This window comes from Pelophylax lessonae, assembly GCF_965119305.1.
Source record: "Pelophylax lessonae genome assembly, chromosome: 13".
NCBI classification, from domain to species: Eukaryota; Metazoa; Chordata; class Amphibia; order Anura; family Ranidae; genus Pelophylax; species Pelophylax lessonae.
The window spans coordinates 198,859,521-198,883,862 of NC_138780.1; the positions used below are offsets into that span (position 1 = coordinate 198,859,521).

The 24,342-nt window shown below is 45.7% G+C and overlaps 1 protein-coding gene across 1 annotated transcript in view; it reads right to left on the minus strand.

The window, feature by feature from the left end:
• MIA2 (MIA SH3 domain ER export factor 2) overlaps nucleotides 1-17,399 on the minus strand; it is a 127,965-nt gene extending 110,566 nt beyond the window's left edge. Inside the window, 3 exon segments of the mRNA XM_082275861.1 lie at nucleotides 4,387-4,473; nucleotides 9,339-9,472; nucleotides 17,162-17,399. Coding sequence (XP_082131987.1) covers nucleotides 4,387-4,473; nucleotides 9,339-9,472; nucleotides 17,162-17,276 — 336 coding nt within the window. The 5' untranslated portion in view covers nucleotides 17,277-17,399.
• Nucleotides 17,400-24,342: the final 6,943 nt, after the last annotated feature.

Genomic DNA, 24,342 nt, shown 5'->3' on the forward strand with positions numbered 1-24,342 from the left:
GGAACTCATCCTTACCATTACAGAGAGGGGCCCGCGTTCACCACAAGACCCGTCAGGGGGAAAGGGGGAACATACTACTCACCATACCGGAACCAGGCGGGCGCCAACTCCTGACAGTACCCCTCTCCACCGAGGTAGGAGGGCTGTCGACCAATACGGGCGCCGTGACTCATGGTCTTTGGCGTTTCAGCGAGACGTTTAACTCGCAGGGTCAGTCCCCGTCCAGTGGGACTATGTCGCGGCCGACCCAGCGCGGAGCTATGGCCTGCACGCGCTCGTAGGCTGAACTGGGGTGACCACTGGATCTCAACATCCCGCCCGTCGCCCAGTTCAGCTTTCTTGCTTGAAGATCTCACAGGAACACTGGAGAAAAAAAGCTGTCTAAAAAATCTTTTCTAAGAAAAAAATCCTGCCAGGACCGAAGATCCCAGCAAGGTATCTAGGTCCTTACTCCTGACTATACAGAAAAAAACTGATTTGCTGAGGCAGAGAGAGAGAGAGGATATACCCTCTGGGACTGCCCCTAGGGTGTGGCCAGAGCTTTTTTTTTCCTGTCTAGTCCTACTCCTGTGGAGGCAACATAACCCGAAGGTGCTGTATCACCGAGGACTACGTCTGTCAATGAGCGATAGAGAAAAAAAAATTTTAGGTCTGAAGATTCATTAAACCCCCCCTAACATTATATGTTTTCTGAAAGCAGAAAACATGGAAAATGAAAATCTTGGTAGTTCTAATTTTTTATGTTACATGATAATATTGTAACAGTTTATCAAGCGCACATTTTCAGTAAAGTATACACTAAAGTTAGTTTTAGGGGCACACAAATGCGATATATAACCACATTTCTGGTAAAATACAAAAGATGAGGTTGCACTGCTTAAATAGATACCCAACATGTCAAACCTTAACCACTTGCTGACCGCTCACTGAGCTGGTACTACGGCAAAGTGGCTCGTTATCGTCCAGCGACGTAGACCTACGTTGCTGGATCCCGCCCCCTCTCGGCGGCGCGGAGGCTCGCTCCCGCTGTATTCAGACACAGCGGGAGTCGGGCCAGGGGAGGAGCAGCGGTGATCACCGCCGCTCTTCCCCGATCATCAGGGATCGAGTGAGGAAATCCGTCCACTTGTGTAAACAAAGCGGGCGGATCTCCTTTGTGACAGGCAGTCACAGATTACAGGATTCAGCATAGCTCAACCTGCGATCTGTCCCTGTGTCACACAATCCCCTCCCCCCACACACGTCAGTAAGCACCAGGCATACATTAACCCCTTGATCACCAATAAAGTTAACCCCTTCCCTGCCAGTGTCATTATTACCATAACAGTGCATATTTATAGCACTGATTACTGTAGTAATGTCACTGGTACCCCCAAAAGTGTCAAAAATGTCAGTTAGGGGTCCGATCTGTCCGTTGCAATGTCGCAGTCCCGCAAAAAAATCGCAGATCGCCGCCATTACTAGTAAAAAAAAATAAACAATAAAAATGACAAATCTTTCCTGTAGTTAGTAAACGTGATTTGCGCAAACCAATCAATTGAAATTTTTTTTACCAAAAATATGTAGCAGAAAAGAAATTGGCCTAAAATGTTAAAAAATTTTGATTTTTAAATTTTTTTTTTTTTTTTGGGAATGTTATATATCAGCATGTAAAAAATATTGTTTTTTTTTTTCAAAATTGTCGCTCTTCTTTTTTTAAAAATTAAAAATTCGCACAGGTGATCAAATACCACCAAAAGAAAGCTCTATTTGTGGGGAAAAAAATAACATAAATTTAATTTGGGTACAGCATTGTACGACCGCACAATTGTCAGTTAAAGTAACGCAGTGCCGAATCGCAAAATATAGCCTGGTCAGGAATGGGGTAAAATCTTCCGGTCTTAAAGCGGTTAAAAATACACTCATTGAGAATTTTTTTTGTCAAAGACATGTAGCTAAATACATTTTGGCCTAAATATATGACAAAAATTGAATATATTGGATATTTTTTAACTGTCAAAGTAGAAAATGTCAATTTTTTTCGCAAACTTTTCGCTCTTTTTTTATTAATATCGCAAAAAATAAAAAGCGCAGAGGTGATCAAATATCACCAAAAGAAAGCTCTGTTTGTGGGAAAAAAAGGACGTAAATTTAGTTTGGGTACAGCGTTGCATGACCGCGCAATTGTCAGTTAAAGTCGCGTAGTGCCAAGTTGCAAAAAGTGGCCTGGACGTAAAGCAGGAAAATCCTCCGGTGGTAAAGTGGTTAAAATTGTGTGCACCTGTGAAATTTCAAAAACAACAGTACGCCAAATTCTTCATCGGAGAAGCTTAAAAAGCATTAAAGGTTATCAGTTTAGAGCTAACTATGAATCATGGCTCTGAAAGTTTGGTAAAATACAAAAGATGAGGTTGCAGGAATAAAATACATACCAAACATCTTGAAATGCTTTAAATGCCCCTTCCTGCTATCAGTTTAGAGTTAACCATGAATAATGACCCTAGAATTATTGCTCTCACTTTGGCATCTATAGTGATATGAACTATAGGTAGTGCATTTGATGTAGATGCCCCCATATGTCATTTTTTACACTTTTTATTTATTTTTGTATCACATGGGGTCCGGGGACCAAAAGTTGTAGACACATTCTCTTTATTAAGACATCAGTGGTCTTTTCGACCTCTAATGTCTCACCTGCCTTTTACTGAAGCTTATGAAGCACAGATTGCTTCTGTATTTATTCTAGCTAGGGGAGATCACTGAACAGATGTTCGTTAGTCTTTTTCCCCTCTACCCAGAGACATCTGCCATGGGGGTGCTGGGCCGTAGGTGGGACAGCAGAGCCTAGGAAACAGGGCGGGGGATCATTCGATTGGCAGTGAGGAGACAATATGTTGTATCCACACCTCCTGTTTTAACCCCGAAAATACTGACCACTGTCCCACAACCACATGCACACACAGGGTGGTTCTGCCCCCCACCCCAAAGCACCTTGCCCCCATGTTGAGGGGGACAGGGGTCTCTTCCCGAAAACAGTGGGCTGTGGTTGTGGGGGTCTGCGGGGGGGGGGCTTATTGGAATCCGGAAGCCCCCTTTAACAAGGGGGCCCCCAGATCCTGCCCCCCCTATGTGAATGGATATCGGGTACATCGTACCCCTACCCATTCACCAAAAAAGTGTACTAAATAAAATAAAGACAAAAGCCAGTTTTGGACAAGTCCTTTTTCCAAAAATAAAAAAATAGTGTCCCCCGATGATCAGTCGCCCACCCGCCCGCCCGGAAAATAGAAAAAAAAAAAAAGAAGCTCCTGCCTCTGCGGACGCTTCCCACGCTAATGAGCTGTTTGAGTTTGACAGCTCTTTTATAAAGATCTGACATCAGGAGCCACCCCACAATGCACTGCTCAGGTGCAGTGAATAAATTACATGACGTCAGATCCCTATAAAAGAGCTGTCAAACTCAAACAGCTCATTAGCACAGGAAGCGTCCGAAGAGGCAGGAGCTTCTTTTTTTTTTTTTTTCAATTTTTCGGACAATCAGGCGACTGATCATCGAGGGACACTATTTTTTTATTTTTATTTAAATTTTTTAATAAAGGACTTACAATAAACACAGTGGGTGAGATAGAAGTTAGTTAGTTAGGCAGGGAGAGTGTGTTCATCCTAAGCAGGCTTGATGGTGGCATAGGTGGTAGAATACCAGGCTTGAATTGAAATGGTTGTGGGTTTGAATCCCTTGGCCTGCGGGTGATTTATAAGTGGAATAAGAGGTCAGAGTCCATGCTTTGGACAATCACATAACGCACTGCCAGTGTGCAGTGCATTATGGATGTAGGAAATTGGAGATCCCACGAAGAAGCCCATTTGTTCGTCATTCCATGAACAATGTTCATGTTCAAGTCCAACTAACGTTCAACTCGAAGCACATCCCTAGTGGCCACATGAGGTCAATAATGATACAAGCAATCCTGCCCCCTTGTGTACGTGTAGCTGCATGGTGGGGAACGCCCTGACTGTGGTTGATTCCCTCTGGACCCAACACAAGTTTGAACCAAACTCAGGCATATCCTTACCATATGTACTAAGAATGGTGGATGTGATACCTGGGATCATAGTAATGCGTTTATAAGTGATAAAGAGCGCCTGCAAGAGGCCGGAGTGTTCTATGTCCCATGTATGTATTTACAATCATCCTGTAAAATAAATGTTACATTTTATCAATTGTTTTCTTTTCTCTACAAAAAGGGAAAATAGTTTCTTCCCTACAAACGTCATGTTGTGGTGATCCAGGATGGGCAGACCAGATCTGTGGTGTATGGACAATTTAACGAGGATTCATCTGTCACTGAGTCATAGTTCTATTGTGCCGAATGACAATCACTTTCATTTGTTTTTTTAAAACATTACCTGTGCAGGAACTTCCACTTCCTCCGAAAGATAGACTTCTTCTACGGTGACCACGTCTCTGGGAAAGAAGCCGTATGCTTTTCCTGTCTGAAAGAGAGCAAATATCTCTGCTAGATCTGCAGCCAAAGAGATTCTTCCTGAAAGAACACGTCTAAGAATTACATTACTACTACAAATAAGAATATTGAAATGAACTTTACATCAGAGTCCCCTCTTCATGTCAGAGATCCCCCATCACATCAGAGGTCCCACCATTAAATCAGAGGTTCCCCCCCCCTCATCAAATCAGAGGTCCCCCCATCACATCAGAGGTTCCCACATCACATCAGAGATCCTCCATCACATCAGGGGTCCTCCCATCACATCAGGGGTCCTCCCATCACATCAGAGGTCCTACCATTACATCAGAGGTCCCTCATCACATCAGAGATCCTCCATCACATCAGAGGTCCTCCCATCACATCAGAGGTCCCACCATCACATCAGAGGTGCCCTTATCCCATCAGAGGTCCCCCATCACATCAGAGGTCCCCCATCACATCAGGGGTCCTCCATCACTTTAGGGGTCCCCCATCTCATCAGCGGTCCTACTATCACATCAGAGGCCGCCCATCACATCGAAGGAACCCCATCACACGAGAGGCCTCCCATTACATCAGAGGTCCTCCATCATATCACAGGTCCCCCATCACATCAGAGGTCCTCCATCCCATAAGAGGTTCCCCATCACATCAGAGCCCCTTCACAGGAGAGGTGCCCCTATCACATCAGAACAATAGAGGTCCTCCCATCACATGAGAGTCCCACCTTCACATCAAAGGTCCCCCCATCACATCAGAGGTCCTCCAATCACATCAGAGGTCCCCCCATCACATAAAAGATCCCCCCATCAAATCAGAGTCCTCTTTCATGTCAGAGGTCCCTCATCACATCAGAGCCCCCTTCACAAGTAAGGTCCCCTTATCACATCAGTACATTAGAGGTTCTCCCATTACATCAGAGTCCACCTTCATGTCAAAAGTCCTACCATCACATCAGAGTTTCCCTTCACATGAGAGGTCCCCCATCACATCAGAGGTCCCCAGATGTCCCCAATCACATCAGAGGTCCCCCCAACACATCAGATGTCCCCTCATCACATCAGATGTCCCCAATCACATCAGAGGTCCCCCCATCACATCAGAGGTCCCCCATCCCATCAGAGGTCCCACCATCACACCAGAGGTCCTCCATCACATCAGAGGTCCTCCATCACATCCGAGGTCCCCCCATCACACCAGATGTATGCCATCACATCAGAGGCCCCCCATCACATCAGAGGTCTCCCCATCACATCAGAGGTCCCCCATCACATCAGAGATCCTACCATCACACCAGAGCCCCCCCCATTACATCAGAGGTCCCACCATCACACCAGAGCCCCTCCCCATCACATCAGAGGTCTTCTTATTACCTCAGAGTACCCCCTTCATGTCAGAGGTCCCCCATCACATCAGAGGTCCCCAATCACATCAGAGGTCCCCCCATCACATCAGTTATCCTCCATCCCATCAGAGGTCCCACCATCACATCAGAGGGCGCCCATCACTTTAGAGGTCCCCCATCACATCAGAGATCCCACCATCACATCAGAGGTCCTCCCATCACCTCAGAGTCCCCCTTCATGTCAGAACTCTCACATCACATTAGAGGTCCCCACCATCACACCAGAGCCCTCTCCCCAATCACATCAGAGGTCCTCTTATTATCTTAGAGTCCCCCCTTCATGTCAGAGGTCCCCCATCACATCAGAGGTTCTCCCATCACATTAGAGGTCCCCATCACATCAGACGTCCCCTATCACATTAGAGGTCCTCCCATCATTTCAGAGTTCCCCGCTTCATGTCAGAGGCCTCCCATTACATCAGAGGTTCTCCCATCACATCAGAAGTCCTCTCATCCCATCAGAGGTCCCTTCATTACATCAGATGTCCCCCATCACATCAGAGGTCCTCCCATCCTTCCAAGGTCCCTCATCATATCAGAGATCCCATCACATCAAAGCCCCTCCCCCCCAAAATCACATCAGAGGTCCCCCGCCATCACATCAGATATCCTCCCATCACCTCAGTGTCCCCCCTTCATGTCGGAGGCCTCTCATCACATCAGAGATTCACCATCACAGCAGAACCCCCTCCCCCATCACATCATAGGTCCTCCCATCACCTCAGAATCCCCCTTCTTGTCAGAGGCCTTCCATCACATCAGAGGTCTCCCATCACATTAGAGGTCTCCCATCACATCAGAAGTCCTCCCATCCCATCAGAGGGCCCACCATCACATCAGAGGTTCCCCCCATGCCATTAAAGGTCCCCATTTACATCAGAAGACCCCTATCACATCCGAGGTCCTCCCATCACTTCAGAGTCCCCACTTTATGTTGGAGGCCTCCAATTACATCAGAGGTCCCACTATCACACCAGAGCCCCCTCCTTTCATCACATCAGAGGTCCTCCAATCACCTCAGAGTCCCCCCTTCATGTCAGTGGCCTCCCATCACATCAGAGGTCCTCCCATCACATCAGAGGTTCTCCCATCACATCAGAGGTCCCTTCATCACATCAGATGTCCCACCATCACATCGGAGGTCCTCCCATCACAGGAGAGCCCCCTCCCCATCACATCATAGGTCCTCCCATCATCTCAGAGTCCTCCTTCTTGTCAGAGGCCTCCTCCCATCACATCCGAGGTCCCCCCATCACTTCAGAGTCCCCACTTTATGTTGGAGGCCTCCAATTACATCAGAGGTCCCACTATCACACCAGAGCCCCCTCCTTTCATCACATCAGAGGTCCTCCAATCACCTCAGAGTCCCCCATTCATGTCAGTGGCCTCCTATCACATCAGAGGTCCTCCCATCACATCAGAGGTTCTCCCATCACATCAGAGGTCCCTTCATCACATCAGATGTCCCACCATCACATCGGAGGTCCTCCCATCACAGGAGAGCCCCCTCCCCCTCCCCATCACATCATAGGTCCTCCCATCATCTCAGAGTCCTCCTTCTTGTCAGAGGCCTCCTCCCATCACATCAGAGATCCCATCACATCAAAGCCCCCCCCCCCCCAAAATAACATCAGAGATTCACCATCACAGCAGAACCCTCCCCCCTCCCCATCACATCATAGGTCCTCCCATCACCTCAGAATCCCCCTTCTTGTAAGAGGCCTTCCATCACATCAGAGGTCTCCCATCACATCAGAGGTCCCCCCATCACTCACATCAGAGGTCTCCCATCGCATCAGAGGTCTCCCATCGCATCAGAGGTCCCCCCATCACATCAGAGGTCTCCCATCACATCAGAGGTTCTCCCATCACATTAGAGGTCTCCCATCACATTAGAGATCTCCCATCACATCAGAAGTCCTCCGATCCCATCAGAGGGCCTCCCATCACTTCAGAGACCCCACTTTATGTTGGAGGCCTCCAATTACATCAGAGGTCCCACCATCACACCAGAACCCCCTCCTTTCATCACATCAGAGGTCCTCCAATCACCTCAGAATCCCCCCTTCATGTCAGAGGTCCTCCCATCACATCAGAAGTCATCCCATTACAACAGAGGTCCCACCATCACACCAGGGGTCCCTTCATCACATCAGAGGTTCCCCATTACATCAGAGGTCCTCCCATGACCTCAGAGTCCCCCCTTCATGTCAGGGACCTCCCATCACATTAGAGGTCCCACCATCACACCAGAGCCCCCTCCCCCCATCATATCAGAGGCCCTCCCATCACCTCAAAGTCCCCCCTTCATGTCAGAGGCCTCTCATCACATCAGGGTCCCCTCTTCACATTAGAGGCCCCCCTTCATGTCAGAGGTCCCCTGTATATAATAGAATCCCTCCACCACATTAGAGTCTCCCCATCACCACAGAATCCTCTATATACATCAGCCCCCAATCACAAAGTCCCCCCATCTCAGAACCCCCCCATCACACAGTCCCCAATTCAGAACCCTGTTGTTTGGCTCCGGCAGCGCTGCAGAGGGTGGGAGGTGGAAGGCTTCCACTCTGTCTATGAAGGCTTCTACTCTGTCTATGAAGGCTCCTACTCTGTCTATGAAGGCTTCCACTCTGTCTATGAAGGCTTCTACTCTGTCTATGAAGGCTCCTACTCTGGCTATGAAGGCTTCCACTCTGGCTATGAAGGCTTCTACTCTGTCTATGTACTCTGTCTATGAAGGCTTCGACTCTGTCTATGAAGGCTTCTACTCTGTCTATGAAGGCTTCTACTCTATCTATGAAGGCTTCTACTCTGTCTATGAAGGCTTCCACTCTGTCTATGAAGGCTTCTACTCTGTTTATGAAGGCTTCTACTCTGTCTATGAAGGCTTCTACTCTGTCTATGAAGGCTTCTACTCTATCTATGAAGGCTTCTACTCTGTCTATGAAGGCTTCCACTCTGTCTATGAAGGCTTCTACTCTATCTATGAAGGCTTCTACTCTATCTATGAAGGCTTCCACTCTGTCTATGAAGGCTTCTACTCTGTCTATGTACTCTGTCTATGAAGGCTCCTACTCTATCTATGAAGGCTCCTACTCTGTCTATGAAGGCTTCTACTCTGTCTAGGAAGGCTTCTACTCTGTCTATGAAGGCTTCTATGGAACTGATACTTAACTGGTAACAAAATGTATAGAATATTTGCAAAACCTTAATCTTAATAAATAAAAAAACTCAAAGAAATTAAAACAAAAAAAAAAAGGAGCCTCTGGCCACATGATATGGAGCCTGAGGGAACATCATTTTAATGGGTTTCTATACCATGATTTATTTTAGGATGAGGGTTATAATAAGGGTTTTGGACTTGGTTAACTTTTTTTTATTTTTTTTATTTCTTTAGATTTTTTTTGGTTTGGCATTTTTATACATTTTACTACAAATAATAGTTAATAAAAATGATAATAACGTACGCTGCCTTGCCATAGGTCCTCTATCCCTTCGGCGAGTTTATAATACACATTGATCTCCTCTCCGGCTTTGAAGCTGAGGAATCGGCAGTCTGGTCCGGTGTAATCTTGTTTTGCCGAAGCCCTCATCATCGAACCTGAAAATCAAAGAGCTGACATCACCACAATGGATAGGCATGCAAAGAGGACCTGTGTGTTCCATGTTGAATGCTAATTAAACTGAGTGCCATGAACTGGATCTCTTTATATTGTCTGCAGTGTCATTGGACAGAGTTCAGAAATGTTGTACTCAGGAAAACTAATAAAACGTTTTTAGCCTGCTGTATTTACCCACTTGTGGACCGGAAGGATTTACCCCCTTAATGACCAGGCCATATTTTGTGATTCGGCACTGCGTTACTTTAACTGACAATTGCGCGATCGTGCGACACTGTACCCAAATAATATTGATGTCCCTTTTTTCCCACAAATAGAGCTTTCTTTTGGTGGTATTTGATCATCTGTGCGATTTTTATTTTTTTGCGCTATAAACAAAAAAATAGCGACATTCTGTAAAAAAAAAAAAAACACAAAAAAAAAAACAATATTTTTCACTTTCTGCTATATAACATTGCAAAAAAAAAATTTAAATAAATTTTTTTCATTATTTTAGGCCAATTTGTATTCTGCAACATATTTTTGGTAAAAAAAATCCCAATAAGTGTATATTGATTAGTTTGCGCAAAATTTATCGCGTCTACAATCTAGGGGAAAGATTTATGTAATTTTTATTTATTTAATTATTAGTAATAGAGGTGATCTGCAATTTTTAGCGGGACTACGACACTGCAGAGGACAGATCGGACCCCTAACTGACATTTTTCACACTTTTGGGGGGACCAGTGACATTACTAGAGTAATCAGTGCTAAAAAAAATGCACTGTCACTGTACCGACACTGGCAGGGAAGGGGTTAACACCAGGGGCAATCAAAGGGTTACATGTGTCCCTAGGGGGTGCTTTCTAACTGTGAGGGGGATGGGCTTATGGAATGAACACAGAGACCTGTGTTCCTAAAAAGGAGGAACACAGTAACTCTGTGTTCATTGCTGACTTTCCACATTGAGCGATCGCAGATGCCGGCGGCAATTGCGGCTGCCGGACCAGCAGATCAACTTCCCCCGTAGCGAATAGGCATGTGTGCGCGCCCCCCCATTTACTGTCCCCTGAAACGACATACAGTTTAGTGGGACAGAGCCGACCTGCCGCAGTATATGTACTGCTGGTGGTTGGCAAGTGGTTAAAGTGGACCTCTAGGCAAAATAAACAAATATATACAGGTGCATCTAAAAAAAATGGCGTTGTTTACATCCGGCAAAACTGGAAGTCATGAAATTGTTTATCGTTTCCTGTACCATAAAGGTGACCCCAATGATTGGGCTCCAAGGGGCAGAGTGAAACGCATTGGAAGCGTGACCTGGCTGGAGTCCGGGGTGAGGCTGTCACTCATCTCACTTCATGCACATGGGTCTGTTTCATGATGTGCGGCTTATGTATCTTTTTCTTTGATATTGCTTGGAGCAAGGACGAGCTCCCTGTCCCTCTAGTTGGACTAAACCTGAACGGCACCTTAATTTTGTCTTTTTGGATCACATGGTGTCCGGGTGCCAGGAAACTAGACTACACGGGAATGCAGGAAAAATGAAGCAGTTTATTGGAGGAAGCAACAAAAATAATAATCACACAGCAATAGTGAGGAAATGAGAGCAGGAACAAGCCGGGGTCAAATCCAGGAGAGGGTAGTCTGCTGAAGCCGGGCCGTCTGCCAAAGCCGGGTCGTCAGCCGATGCCGGGTCGAGAGCCAGGAGAGTCATCACCCGATGCCGGGTCGAGAGCCAGGAGAGTAGTCAGTGGATGCCGGGTTGAGAGCCAGGAGAGACATCAGCTGATGCCAGGTCGAGAGCCAGGAGAGTCGTCAGCATATGCCTTGTCAAAAGCCAGGAGAGATGTCAGCCGATGCCAGTTCGAGAGCAAGGAGAGTAATCAGCGGATGCCGGGTCGAGTGTCAGGAGAGTTGTCAGCTGATGCCGGGTGGAGAGCCAGGAGTGTTGTCAGCCGATGCCGGGTGGAGAGCCAGGAGAGTCGTCAGCCGATGCCGGGTGGAGAGCCAGGAGAGTCGTCAGCAGATGCCGTGTCGAGTGTCAGGAGAGTCATCAGCCGTTGCCGGGTGGAGAGCCAGGAGAGTCGTCAGCCGATGCCGGGTGGAGAGCCAGGAGACTCGTCAGCCAATGCCGGGTGGAGAGGCAGGAGAGTCGTCAGCTGATGCCGGGTGGAGAGCCAGGAGAGTCGTCAGCTGATGCCGGGTGGAGAGCCAGGAGAGTCGTCAGCTGATGCCGGGTGGAGAACCATTAGAGTCGTCAGCCGATGCCGGGTGGAAAGCCAGGAGAGTCGTCAGCCGATGCTGGGTTGAGAGCCAGGAAAGTCGTCAGCTAATGCCGGGTGGAGAGCCAGGAGAGTCGTCAACCGATGCCAGGTCGAGAGCCAGGAGAGTCGTCAGCCAATGCCGGGTTGAGACCCAGGAGTGTCATCAGTCGATGCCGGGTCGAGAGCCAGGAGAGTCGTCAGCCGATGTTGGGTCGACAGCCAGGAGAATCATCAGCCGATGCCGGGTCGAGAGCTAGGAGAATCATCAGCCGATGCCGGGTCAAGAGCCAGGAGAGTCGTCAGCTAATGTCGGGTCAAGAGCCAGGAGAGTCGTCAGCCGATGCCAGGTCGAGAGCCAGGAGAGTCGTCAGCCGATGCCAGGTCGAGAGCCAGGAAAGTCATCAGCTGATGTTGGGTCGAGAGCCAGGAGAGTCTTCAGCCGATGCTGGCTCGAGAGCAAGGAGAGTCGACAGCCTATGCCGGGTTGAGAGCAAGGAGAGTCATAGGCTGATGCCGGGTCGACAGCCAGGATAAACATCAGCCAATGCCAGGTCGAGAGCCAGGAGAGTTGTCAGCCGATGCCGGGTCGAGAGCCAGGAGGGTTGTCAGCCGATGCCGGGTCGAGAGCCAGGAGAGTCGTCAGCCGATGCCGGGTCGAGAGCCAGGAGAGACATCAGCCGGTGCCGGGTCGAGAGCCTGGAGAGTCGTCAGCCAAGCTAGGTCATGCACGGAGGAACACAGAGGCCAAAAGACTCCTAGCACAGAAGCACCTTGGAGCAAAAACACAAGGGCAATGATAGCAACCAAGCAGGTGATAGATATTGTCAGGTGTGACATCATCAATGTGGGACGCCCAGGCAGCAGGAAGTGATGAGGCAATCAGAGTCTATAAGAGGCAGTAGTCTACACATGTCCAAGATGGCTGCCAACAGGAGGGCAAGGTAAGACCTTGACACATAGAGGTGATCCGAGCCATTACAGTCTCTAAATGCCTCTATAGTTGGCCGGCAGAAGCGGTGACTGGCCGCTGGTGTCTCCAACAGGACGGGAGAGCCTGGCAGAGCTTCGGGAGGGGTAGTAGGGGACGCCTCCTCCCGCTGCTTGTAAAAGAGATCCAGCAGCTAATTAGCCTAGGATTGCTTTTACAAGAAAGCCAACCGCCGACTCTAACAAAATGGTACCGGGAAGATGCCTGTGGCTGTGGGCATCCTCCCAGTATAACCACTTAAATTCCAGTGACATACGGGTATGTTGCTGGTCATCAATTGGTTATAATTGTACCCGGGTTGCCGCCACCATGTTTTTCCCAGATGACACCCTTCTCCCAGCGTGAACAGAACAAATCTCCGGCTCCTGTCTTGTTTTATCTGAGAGCGGCCGGCAGTAAACAAACCTCTGAACTTTGTCCTCCGCTGACTTGAGGTTATAGAGATTTTTTTTCACGCAATAAAAATCTCAGGATCGCCATAAACAGTCCGCAAAACCGACACTGATCAAACAAATCTTCACTTCTCTCTTGGGAAAGGGAGGAGGAGGGGGGAGGGGGGAAGGGGGGTAATCCTTCTCTCTTTCTCTCTTCTATGGAGAATAGTGAAGGATTATTGATATTGATTGTGCGCTAATGTTTAACACATTCAAAGCCAGAGACGTTTTTGAGCTTTTTTTTTTTCCCCACACATTTAACCACTTCAATACCGGACACTTTCACCCCCTTCCTGCCCAGGCCAATGTTCAGCTTTCAGCGCACTTTGAATGACAATTGCGCGGTCATACAACGCTGTACCCAAACTACATTTTTATCATTTTAGTATTAGTGACAATGTGAGGCGCCGAATACAAAAGTTGCTAAATACTATGACAATGGGAGAATCGTCCCTAATACGGTTTATGGTTACCTATAATTGATGGCAGCCCCATCCTTATATTTCACTTACTAACATATTTACCATATCAAGGGGGGGCGCCATTTTCCTGATTTTATTATTTTTTTATAATTTTGTTCACACAAATAGAGCTTTCTTTTGGTGGTATTTAACCACTTCTGGACCGGAAGGATTTACCCCCTTAACCACTTACTACCCGCCCGCTGTCAAATGAGGAAGTGCCGTTATTCGGCTCTCCTCGGCTCACACTGTCAGTGTGTGAGGCGAGGAGAGCCGATCAGCGGCTCCTCCTCATAGGGGACACAGGGAAATGTAATCAGGGCACTGATCACCAGTGCCCTGATTACACAAGAGTGAAATAAAGTGCCATAACTGCCCGCCATCAGTGCCCACAATCAGTGACCATAGTGCTGCTAGTCAGTGCCCATCAGTGTCTGCTCATCTAGGCACTGATGGGCACTGACTGGCAGCACTATGGGCACTGAGTGAGGGCACTGATGTGGCTGCCCATCAGTGCTGCCCATCAGTGCTGCCAGTCAGTGCCCATCAGTGTCTGCTCATCTAGGCATTGATGGGCACTGACTGGCAGCACTATGGGCACTGAGTGTGGGCACTGATTTGGCTGCCCATCAGTGCCACCCATCAGTGCTCATCAGTGCCACCCGTTAGTGTCCATCAGTGCCACCCGTCAGTGTCCATCAGTGCCGCCTGTCAGTGCCCATCAGTGCCGCTTCTCAGTGCCCATCAGTGCCACCTCTCAGTGCCCATCAGTGCCACCTATCAGTGCTCATCAGTGCCGCCTATCAGTGCTCATCAGTGCCACCTATCAGTGCTCATCAGTGCGGCATATAAGTACCTACTCATCAGTGCCACCTCATCAGTGCCCATAAGTTCCACCTCATCAGTGCAGTCTATCAGTGCCCATCAGTGCCACCTCATCATTGCCCATAAGTTCCGCCTCATCAGTGTCCATCAGTGCAGCCTTTCAGTGCCCATCAGTGCCGTCTCATCAGTGCACATCAGTGCAGCCTATTAGTGCCCATCAGTGAAGGAGAAAAATGTATTTATTTTCAAAATTTACTCACAGAAAATAAGAAAAACTTTTTTTTTTTCAAAATTTTTATCTTTTTTTTTGTAAGAAATAAAAACCCAGAGGTGATTAAATACCACCAAAAGAAAGCTCTATTTGTGTGAAAAAAATTATAATAAGCTCATATGGGTACAGTGTAGCATGACCGCACAATTGTCATTCAAAGTGTGAAAGCGCTGAAAGCTGAAAATTGGTCTGGAAGGGGGTAAAAGTGCCCTGTAGGCAAGTGGTCAATGACCAGACCATATTTTGCGATTCGGCACTGCGTTACTTTAACTGACAATTGCGCAGCCATGCGATGATGTGCCCAAATAAGATGTCCTTTTTCCCCCCACAAATAGAGCTTTTTTTTGGTGGTATTTGATCACCTGTGCGATTTTTATTTTTTGTGCTATAAACAAAAAAAAGAGCGACAGTTCTGAAAAGAAAAAAATATATATATTTTTCACTTTCTGCTATATAACATTCATTTTTCCATTTTTTTTTTATCATTTTAGGCCAATTTGTATTCTGTTACATATTTTTGGTAAAAAAAAAAATCCTAAAAAGTGTATATTGATTGGTTTTGCGCAAAAGTTATCGCGTCAACAAACTAGGGGATACATTTATGGACTTTTTATTTTTTTATTGTTTTTTCTAGTAATGGTGGGGATCAGCGATTTTTACCGGGACTGCGACATTGCGGGTGGCCAAATCTGACACTTTTTGGGGACCAATGACACCAATACAGTAATCATTGCTATAAAAAAAAAATGCATATTGTTTTTTTTTTTTTCAAAATTGTCGCTCTTTTTTTGTTTATAGCTCAAAAAATAGAAAACCGCACAGGTGATCAAATACCACCAAAAGAAAGCTCTATTTGTGGGAAAAAAAGGACATCAATTTTATTTGGGTACAGCGTCGCACGACCATGCGATTGTCCGTTAAAATAACGCAGTGCTTTATTGCAAAATATGGCCTGGTCATTAAGGGGGGATATCCATCCGGAGCTGAAGCGGTTAATGCTTTTTCTGTACTAAGGTGAATAATTTATTTATTATTTATTTATGATTATTTTTATTTATTTGTGTATTTTTTTTACATTTATTTATTTATTTATTTATTATTATTATTATTATTATTATTATTATTATTTTCATATATATTACCCAGTGCAGAAAAAGATACAACTGAGCACAATATGTCTGCTGCTTAGTTTATAATAATAATAATATTAATAATAATAATAATAATGATGATAATAAAAATAATAATAAACACCCAAACCCGAACAAAATACATAAATTATTATTATTAATACTAATAACAATTATAATAAATGTATTTACTTTGTGTTAGGGTGTTTAGTTATTTATTATTATTATATTAATATAATATATATATACACATTTTTTTAAGGGTTAAGGGTAATGTTGGGGGTTTAATTATTTATTTACTATTATACATACTATTATTTATTGTATTTATTTGATATTTATTTATGATAATTTTTATTTATTTGTGTAGTTTTTTTTACATTTATTTATTCATGTATTATTATTATTATTATTATTATTCATATATATTAGCAAGTGCACACTGTGAGCAATATGTCTCCTGCTTAGTTTATAATAATAATAATATTAAAATAATAACCAATAACCAACACCCAAACCCGAGCAAAATACATAAATTATTATTATTATTAATAATAATATTTATAATAAATGTATTTATTTTTTGTTAGGGTGTTTAGTTATTTATTATTATTATTATATTAATATTATTATTATTTTATTTTTATTTATTTTTAAGGGTTATGGGTAATGTTAGGAATTAATTATTTATTTACTATTATACATACTATTATTTATTGTATTTATTTGATATTTATTTATGATAATTTTTGTTTTTATTTGTGTAGTTTTTTTACATTTACTTATTCATTTTTTATTATTATTATTATTCATATATATTACCCAGTGTAGAAAAAGATACAACTGAGTGCAATATGTCTGCTGCTCAGATTATAATAATTATAATAATAATAATAATAAAATAATAACCAATAACCAACACCCAAACCCGAACAAAATACATACATTATTATTATTATTTATAATAATATTTATAATAAATGTATTTATTTTGTGTTAGGGTGTTTAGTTATTTATTATTATTATTATTATTATATTAATATTATTATTATTTTATTTTTATTTATTTTTTAAGGGTTAGGGGTAATGTTAGGAATTAATTATTTATTTACTATTATACATACTATTCATTTATTGTATTTATTTATGATAATTTTTATTTATTTGTGTGTTTTTTTGACATTTATTTATTCATTTATTATTATTATTATTATTATTATTATTATTATTCATATACATTACTCAGTGCAGAAAAAGATACAACTGAGCGCAATATGTTGACCGGGGACTAAAAAGCAGCAGGCCGAGCACTTACTTTCACACTGTGGGTCACCGCATCTCTTTTTGCTGGAGAGAATTTTTTGGCCAAGGATTTGGACAGCGAAGACCCCGAGGAGGAAGGAGATTCCATAAAGCCGCAATCCCGCCATCGTGCCGTATGTCCTATGATATCGGTTTTAGAATTGTCCTATAGAGATTTATCATGGAAAGTGAAATCTGGGAGCGGAGAAGTTGGTCGGACGTGTCGCTGCCATTCCATGTCTGAGCGAGGTCTCCAGAGCAGAGGGCTGGTTAATGTTTAACTCCCCTCCTCCCCGGAGACCCATCACTAGACCATCGGCCGGTGCAAAGAGCAATCCACGCAGTGACTGACAGCGATCAATCACAACCAGCCTTGTATCGCTTCACCGTGCTCCGGGTCAAAGTATTGTGATTTTTTATTGATTGAGATACAGAACGTATAGTGTGCTTTCAATTAGGACATATTAGGGATCACCTCATCAGAAGCCTGACGGTCTTTCCATTTCCAATCAGCAGCCTGGAGTATTGATCTTGGCGGAGCTGTAGGGTTTTCTTGCAGGTAGGTACAGCAAGATTTCTGGCTCCCAGGTGTCCTCTACACAGGTAATGAGCTGAGATTAGGAGGACTCTCTTAACCACTTGCCCACTGGGCACTTAAACCCCCTTCCTAACCAGACCAATTTTCCGCTTTCAGTGGTCTCACATTTTGAATGACAATTACTCATGCAACACTGTCCCCATATGAAATTTCCGTCCTTTTTTTCACACAAACAGAGATTTCTTTTGGTGGTATTTAATCATAATGGGGTTTTTATTTTTTGCGCTATAAATGAAAAAAGACTGAAAATCTTGTAAAAAATTCAATTTTCTTCGTTTCGGTTTTAAATTTTGCAAATTTAGTCATTTTCCTTCATAAGTTTTGGCCAAAATACTGCTACATATCTTTAGTAAAAATAACCCAAATAAGTATACATTTTTTGGTCTTTGTGAAGGTTACAAAGTCTACAAGCTATGGTACCAATCATTGAAAATTGATCACACCTAAAGTACTGACGGCCTATCTCATTTCTTGAGACCCTAACAAGTCAGGACACTACAAATACCCCCCATATGACCCCTTTTTGGAAAGTAGACATTTCAGGGTATTTAGTAAGAGGCATGGTCAGTTTTTTGAAGTTGTAATTTTTTCCCACAATTCTTTGCAAAATGAAGATTTAAAAAACATATATATATTTTTCACAAAATGGTCATATTACGAAGTTATTTCTCACACACAGTATATGCATACTTGCAACTACACCCCTAAATACTTTCTGCTACTCCTCCTGAGTATGGCGATACCACATGTGTGAGACTTTTCCACAGCCTGGCCACATACAGAGGCCCAACATCCAAGGAGCACCGTCAGGCATTCTAGAAGCAAAAATTACACATATAATTTTCTGACGACCTATCACACTTTTGAAGGCCGTGGAGCACCAGGACAATGGAAACCCCCATAAAATGACCCCATTTTGGAAAGAAAACACCCCAACACATAATCTAGGAGGCATAATGAGTCTTTTGAACATGTCATTTTTTTCCACAAGTTTTTGGAAAATGTGGAAAGAAAACCAAAGTTGTCCATTTATAAGACATTTGCATGCACATAGCAAAAATGACACCCCAAAATACATTCTGCTACCCCTCCTGAGTATGGCGATACCACATATGTGACACTTTTCCACAGCCTGGCCACATACAGAGGCCCAACATGCAGGGAGCATCGTCATTTCCTGACTTCCCATTACAATTTTGTGAGGCACTGTAGGGCACTGATAAGCATTGTAGGGGCACTGATGTGGCATGGATGTGGCCCGGATGAGCACTGACGTGGCATGGATGTGGCACTGATGAGCACTGACGTGGCATGGATGTGGCACTGATGAGCACTGATGTGGCACGGATGAGAACTGACGTGGCATGGATGTGGCACTGATGGGCACTGACGTGGGATGGCTGTGGCACTGATAAGCACTGATGTGGCATGGATTAGCCCTGACGTGGTATGGATGTGGTACGGATGAGCACTGACGTGGCATGGATGAGGCACAGATGAGCACCCTGACGTGGCATAGATGTGGCACAGATGAGCACTGACATGGCACAGATGTGGCATTGATGTGGCATGGATGTGGCACGGATGAGCACTGACATGGCATTGATGTGGAACTGATGTGGCATGGATGTGGCACGGATGAGCACTGACGTGGCATGGATGTGGCATGGATGAGCACTGACGTTGCATGGATGTGGCACTGATGAGCACTGACGTGGCATGGATGTGGCACTGATGAGCACTGATGTGGCACGGATGAGGCACTGATGAGCACTGACGTGGGATGGATGTGGCACTGATGAGCACTGATGTGGCATGGATTAGCCCTGACGTGGCATGGATGAGGCACAGATGAGCACCCTGACGTGGCATGGATGTGGCACAGATGAGCACTGACATGGCATAGATGTGGCATTGATGTAGCACTGACGTGGCATGGATGAGCCCTGATGTGGCATGGATGTGGCACGGATGAGCACTGACGTGGCATTGATGTGGCACGGATGTGGCACTGACATGGCATGGATGTGGCACTGACGTGGCACGGATGTGGCATGGATGTGGCACTGACGTGGCGTGGATGTGGCACGGATGAGCACTGACGTGGCATTGATGTGGCACGGATGAGCACTAATGTGGCATGGATGAGCACTGACGTGGCAGGGTTGTGGCTTGGATGAGCACTGACATGGCATTGATGTGGCACGGATGACCACTGACGTGGCACGGATGAGCACTGAAGTGGCATGGGTGTGGCACGGATGAGCACTGACGGATGAAGCACGGATGAGCACTGACATGGCACGGATGAGCACTGACGTGGGATGGATGAGCATGGATGTGGCATGGATGAGCACTGAGGTGGCATGGGCAGGCACGGATGTGGCATGGATGTGGTACAGGTGAGCCACGGATGAGGCATGGATGAGCACGGAGGTGGCATGGGTAGCACAGATGATGCATGTATGGGGCACAGCTTAGGCATGGATGGGGCACAGATTAGGCATGGATGGGGCATGGATGAGGCACTGATGGGGCACGGATGAGGCACTGATGGGGCACAGATGAGGCACTGATGGGGCACAGATGAGGCACTGATGGGGCACTGATGAGGCACTGATGAGGCACTGATAGGGCACAGATGGGGCACAGATGGGGCACTGATAGGGCACAGATGGGGCACAGAATAGGCACTGATAGGGCACAGATGAGGCAGAGGAGGCGTGCAGCTGCAGTTTCTCTCCCCCCCCCCCCCCTGCACGCTGTACCGATTGCTGTGTGCAGCGTGCGAGGAGAGAAATGAACCGGACATGCGCCGGTTTGTTGAGAAGTGGTAAAGGACCGCTCTCATTGGCCTGGTTGGGAATGCTCCTAATCTCAGCTTGTTAACTGTATAAAAGACACCTGTCCACAGAAGCAATCAATCAGATTCCAATCTCTCCACCATGGCCAAGACCAAAGAGCTGTCCAAGGTTGTCATGGAGAAGATTGTAGACCTAATGTCAGGGAAGAAGAAGTAAGCCCAGGCACTTAGTTATGTGCAGATGGAGAATGTCTGTTAGCCAACGGAAAAAACTTATTTGCCAAACCCATGAACAGAGAATTCCTGTTCACATGACCAGCATTCACACCCACCACTAAGTGGCGCCAAATGGGCTATATAAACACATCTGCTGCACTAGGACCGTGCCTTATGGTCTACAGCATTCTGATACCTGCTGCCTGTTCCTGGTGTATAAAACTCTTTGCTGTCCTGATCCGTCTGACCACGCTTGTACTCTGCCTGACTTGCTCTTCGACAACACCTCTGCTTTATCCCTCTGTCCACCTGTTTGCCGTTGCCAACCCCAGCCTGAGCCTGACAACCCTGCAGCCTTCTGATCTGTTCCTGACGTGTCTGCTAATTGCCTGACCCTGCTGTGTAACCGGCCATCCTTATGTCTGCTGTCTGCTGTCTGCTTCTTGCCAGCCTGCCAAGTGTCTGCTACCTGTGACCTACCAGCCTGCTAATCAGCTGCTGCCTGTGACCAGCCAGTCTGCCAAGTACCTGCTGTCTGCCACCCACCAGCCTACCAAGTACCTGCTTTCCTGCATCACGATCCAGCCTGCATCCAAGTAGCTCACATCTGCAGCCTTCACCATCTGAACTTCTAGGCACTCGTGCCACTCTAGGCTTCCGTGCCTCCTGTTTACATTATCAGGGGTACCAGGCCGGAGGTGTAAGAGATCGCCTTCCTCTCCACGTCAGGCTCCATCTCCAGGTACGTGACACCTACACAAGGCTGGAATGGGCTACAAGACCATCGCCAAGCAGTTTGGTGAGAGGGTGACACCTACACAAGGCTGGCATGGGCTACAAGACCATCGCCAAGCAGTTTGGTGAGAAGGTGACACCTACACAAGGCTGGAATGGGCTACAAAACCATTACCAAGCAGCTTGGTGAGAGGGGGCAATTTTTCACAAATGAAAGAAACGCAAAATAACTGTCAATCTCCCTCGGTCTGGGGCTCCATGCAAGATCTCACCTCGTGGAGTTTCAATGATCATGAGAACAGTTAGGAATCAGCCCAGAACTACACTGGAGAATATTGTCAGTGATCTCAAGGCAGCTGGGACCATAGTCACCATGAAATCAATTGGTAACACACTACGCTGTGAAGGACTGAAATCCTGAAGCGTCCGCACGGCCCCCCTGCTCAAGAAAGCACATGTACAGGCCCGTCTGAAGTTTGCTAATGAACATCTGAATAATTCAGAGGAGAACTGGGTGAAAGTGTTGTGGTCAGATGAGACCAAAATCAAGCTCTTTGGCATCAACTCGATGTGTTTGAAGGAGCAGGAATGCTGCCTATGACCCCAAGAACACCATCCCCACCATCAAACATGGAGGTGAAAACATTATGCTTTGGGGGTGTTTTTTCTGCTAAGGGGACAGGACAACTTCACTGCATCAAAGGGACGATAGACGGGGCCATGTACCATCTTGGGTGAGAACCTCCTTTCCTCAGCCAGGGCATTGAAACCTACACAAGGCTGGAATGGGTTACAAGACCGTCACCGTCACCAAGCAGCTTGGTGAGAGGGTGACTACAGTTGGTGCGATTATTCGCAAATGGAAGAAACACAAAATAACTGTCAATCTCCCTCGGTCTGGGGCTCCATGGAAGATCTCAACTCGTGGAGTTTCAACCATCATGAGAACGGTGAGGAATCAGCCCAGAACTACACGGGAGAATCTTCTCAATGATCTCAAGGCAGTTGGGACCATAGTCACCTAGAAAACAATTGGCAACACCCTACACCATGCTGGACTGAAATCCTGCAGCTCCCGCAAGGTCCCTCTGCACAAGAAAGCTCATGTATAGGCCCGTCTTAAGTTTGCTAATGAACATCTGAATAATTCAGAGGTGAACTGGGTGAAAGTGTTGTGGTCAGATGAGACCAAAATCAACAACTTCACCGCATCAAAGGGATGAGGACGGGGCCATGTACCGTCAAATCTTGGGTGAGAACCTCCTTCCCTCAGCCAGGGCATTGAAAATGGGTCGTGGATGGATATTCCAGCATGACAATGACCCAAAACACATGGCCAAGGCAACAAAGGAGTGGTTTAAGAAGAAGCACATTAAGGTCCCGGAGTGCCCTAGCTAGTCTCTAGACCAGGGATCCTCAAACTATGGCCCTCCAGCTGTTGCGGAACTACACATTTCATGAGGCATTGTAAAACTCTGACATTCACAGACAGGACTAGGGATGATGGGAATTGTAGTTCCTGAACAACTGGAGGGCCATAGTTTGAAGACCCCTGCTCTAGACCTTAATCCCAAAGAAAATATGTAGAAGGAGCTGAAGGTTCGAGTTACCAAACATCAGCCTCGAAACCTTAACGACTTGGAGTGGATCTGCAAAGAGGAGTGGGACAAATCCCTCCTGAGATGTGTCCAAGAGTGATGAATGAACATCGGCCGGGGCGGTTTGCGAACGTTATCCGCAAACTCTCAAATGTTCGCAAACCACGAGTTCGCGGCGGGCCCCATTGACTTTAATGGCAGGCGAACTTTAAAAACCTTCAGGTCATATTTTCAGCCACAAAATACGTACTAGCTGTGCACAAATAGTCCCACAACATGGGCAATGTCATAACAGAAGTATTGCTATTGTAAACGTTGCCATAACATTTTTTATTTTTTTTTCTAAATCAGCCAGAACTGAAACAGGATACAGAAGTAAGTGTCGCCCATTCCAGGCCCCAAAAATTAACCCACATGGGTTTACCTGACAGCAAAGAACGTTGTATTCTGTGGCTGAAGGTACATTAGGCATTCACAGGATAAAGAAGTAAGTGTCGGCCATTCCAGGCCCCAAAAATTAGCCCACAGGCGTTTACCTGGCAGCTAAGTACGTTGTATTCTGTCTATTCTGTGGTATTCTATACCAACTGTCAAATTGAGCGGTCTCAGCCACTGATCTGCCTGTGAACGCAAAGCTGAAAGGAGTGCAGGACCAGTGTGGCTCTTTGCTTCCAGGCACAACAGACACAGCACAGCATGGCAAAGTCTCACCTGGCATGTGGAATAGGTTCTGGGGATCTTGGGCGGTGCAGCGGAAAAGGAGGAGTCAGCCGAGGAGGAGAGGGAGGATGGAGGAGGAGGAGAAGAAGAGGCAGGCCTGCATGCAATCCGTGGCGGTAAAACCAAATCTACACGTGTGCCACGGGTTACATGCTTGACAGCCGTCAGAAGGTTCACCCAGTGTGCAGTGAAAGTTATATACCTTCCAGACCTGAGAGATAAATTAGCCAAAAATGTTCCAAACCCCCCCAAAAAACTGTGCACTTTTTTTTGACTTAAAAGGTTTTTTATACATGTGGGAGATGTAAACCTTGTAGAACAGTAAAAATTAGGAAAAAAAGAACATATGAATTTACATCAAACACTACTAATAAAACTTACAAAATAAAAAATCTGATAACTTGTCAAAGCACAAATGTCACGTATTTGTTGACCTGCCCTTGCAAGTTACAATACGTGGGACGTACTACGAGGAATTTAAAAACCCATATTGGGGAACATATAGACAATATTAAAAACGGTTT